Here is a 2,516-nt window from a genome sequence, read left to right on the forward strand (position 1 = left end):
GTGATTGGTCACCCTGGGGGGAGGAGTGGGAGGACAGTGAGTGGTCACCCTGGGGGGAGGGGTGGGAGGACAGTGAGTGGTCACCCTGGGGGGAGGGATGGGAGGACAGCGAGTGGTCACCCTGGGAAGGGTCTGAGTAGTTGTTGCAGCTGTTGGGGAACGGCAACAATGTGGGATCTTTCACATCCACCTGAGCAAGGGGTTCCCAGCCTCCTCCTCCAGCCTCCCCCTGTCTAGATGTCCCCAGGAGTTAAGGATCGCTGGGTGGGGAAATCTCCTGGGGTCCGCCTGGCTGGGGATTTAACTGTTCATTCTGACGTGCAGCACTCCCTCAGGATCAGAGAGCTTCGCAAAAACTCAAAACCATTCCAGTCTGGGCCTATCCTGTCCCGAGGTGTCGAGCGTTGGTTTCTGAACAGCCCAGTTTGTTAGCAGTAAGCTCTGACCTGGATTGAGCGACAGGTTGAGAGTATCGACAACATCCCCTCTGCTGTTTCAAGAAACGCAGAGGATACTGGAGAAACTCAGTCAGTCCTGCAGCAACTCTGCAGAGAGATACTAAGTTACTGTTTCATGTCCAAAGACTTTTCTTTTGAATATCTGAAGAGGAATAGAACCCCCCCTTCCCCCCCCCCCCCGACCTCCCTGCTGGAGCACGGCCCAGTAACTGGCTCAGAAAGGCTCACTCTCACATGTCCCTCAGAAAGCCAATGGCAAAGCTCTCACTGAGCACCAGCCTTGAATGCAGTATGTACAGTAGAGAAGGTCAGTTCTCCAGCTCCCCCCCATCCCCCCTCCGCCCGAGGGGGAAGGGTCTCCGGACTGAGCCCACTGGGATCTCCAACTGGGATCTGACCAGAGCTGCCTCCGGTTCCCTCGCTCTGTATTGTAGCCCCATGAAGCCTCAGCCCAGCCTGCTGGTCACTGTCTGATTGGCTGCTGGGATCTTGCTGTTGACTCGCACTTACCTTAACGTAGCCGAGTGGAGCCAGTGAGTTGGTGAACTGGATGGTCCACGCATCGTGGAAAGCCAGGTCAATGAGAAACGAAGAGAGCTTCGAGTTCAGTTCCTGTAAACTAATTGAATCGTTAAGAGTTTTGGCTCAGGCCTCACATTACCCCATGCCAAAGGTCCCAGTTAGGCCCTCACTAATCATCAATAGCCCCTGCCACAGCCACACCCCACTTCATGACAGTTACCCCTTCCCCCCCCACCCCAAACAATCCTCACCTTCCCAACAACAACCATGTCACCCCAGCAACCCTTCCACAACCAAACATCGTTCAGCCTTGGTGGGTGGGTGGGTGGCGGGACTGAGAAACCCTGCACTTGGGCTGGGGGAGGGGGTTAAACACTTCATTTCCCAACCCTGCCCCGATCAAACCTGATGGAGAAAGATTACCCAGTTGTCTCTCTGACCCCAATTATCGGATCTCCGATCCCTGACCCCCACTCACCCGGTCCCTGACCTTTCCCAACCCTGCCCCGATCAAACCTGATGGAGAAAGATTACCCAGTTGTCTCTCTGACCCCAATTATCGGATCTCCGATCCCTGACCCCCACTCACCCGGTCCCTGACCGCCACTCACCCGGTCCCTGACCCCCACAGACCCGGTCCCTGACCCCCATTCACCCGGTCCCCGATCCCCACTCCCCCGGTCCCTGACCGCCACTCACACGGTCCCTGATCCCCACTCAACCGGTCCCTGACCCCCACTCACCCGGTCCCCGATCCCCACTCACCCGGTCCCTGATCCCCACTCACCCGGTCCCTGACCCCACTCACCCGGTCCCCGATCCCCACTCACCCGGTCCCCGATCCCCACTCACCCGGTCCCCGATCCCCACTCACCCGGTCCCCGATCCCCACTCACCCGGTCCCCGATCCCCACTCACCCGGTCCCCGATCCCCACTCACCCGGTCCCCGATCCCCACTCACCCGGTCCCCGATCCCCACTCACCCGGTCCCCGATCCCCACTCACCCGGTCCCCGATCCCCACTCACCCGGTCCCCGATCCCCACTCACCCGGTCCCCGATCCCCACTCACCCGGTCCCCGATCCCCACTCACCCGGTCCCCGATCCCCACTCACCCGGTCCCCGATCCCCACTCACCCGGTCCCCGATCCCCACTCACCCGGTCCCCGATCCCCACTCACCCGGTCCCCGATCCCCACTCACCCGGTCCCCGATCCCCACTCACCCGGTCCCCGATCCCCACTCACCCGGTCCCCGATCCCCACTCACCCGGTCCCCGATCCCCACTCACCCGGTCCCCGATCCCCACTCACCCGGTCCCCGATCCCCACTCACCCGGTCCCCGATCCCCACTCACCCGGTCCCCGATCCCCACTCACCCGGTCCCCGATCCCCACTCACCCGGTCCCCGATCCCCACTCACCCGGTCCCCGATCCCCACTCACCCGGTCCCTGATCCCCACTCACCCGGTCCCTGACCCCCATAGACACGGTCCCTGACCCCACTCACCCAGTCCCTGATCCCCAATCACCCG

The 2,516-nt window shown here is 61.6% G+C and overlaps 1 protein-coding gene across 2 annotated transcripts in view; it reads right to left on the reverse strand.

Moving 5' to 3' along the window:
* Window positions 1–2,516, reverse strand: part of LOC122548041 (inositol polyphosphate 5-phosphatase K-like) — a 23,230-nt gene that overhangs the window by 2,034 nt on the left and 18,680 nt on the right. For both annotated transcript variants that reach the window (XM_043686605.1, XM_043686604.1), the window contains exon 4: window positions 969–1,077. In XM_043686605.1, coding sequence (XP_043542540.1) covers window positions 969–1,077 — 109 coding nt within the window. The remainder of the gene's footprint in view (window positions 1–968; window positions 1,078–2,516) is intronic.

This window comes from Chiloscyllium plagiosum, unplaced genomic scaffold, assembly GCF_004010195.1.
Source record: "Chiloscyllium plagiosum isolate BGI_BamShark_2017 unplaced genomic scaffold, ASM401019v2 scaf_4320, whole genome shotgun sequence".
Lineage (NCBI taxonomy): Eukaryota > Metazoa > Chordata > Chondrichthyes > Orectolobiformes > Hemiscylliidae > Chiloscyllium > Chiloscyllium plagiosum.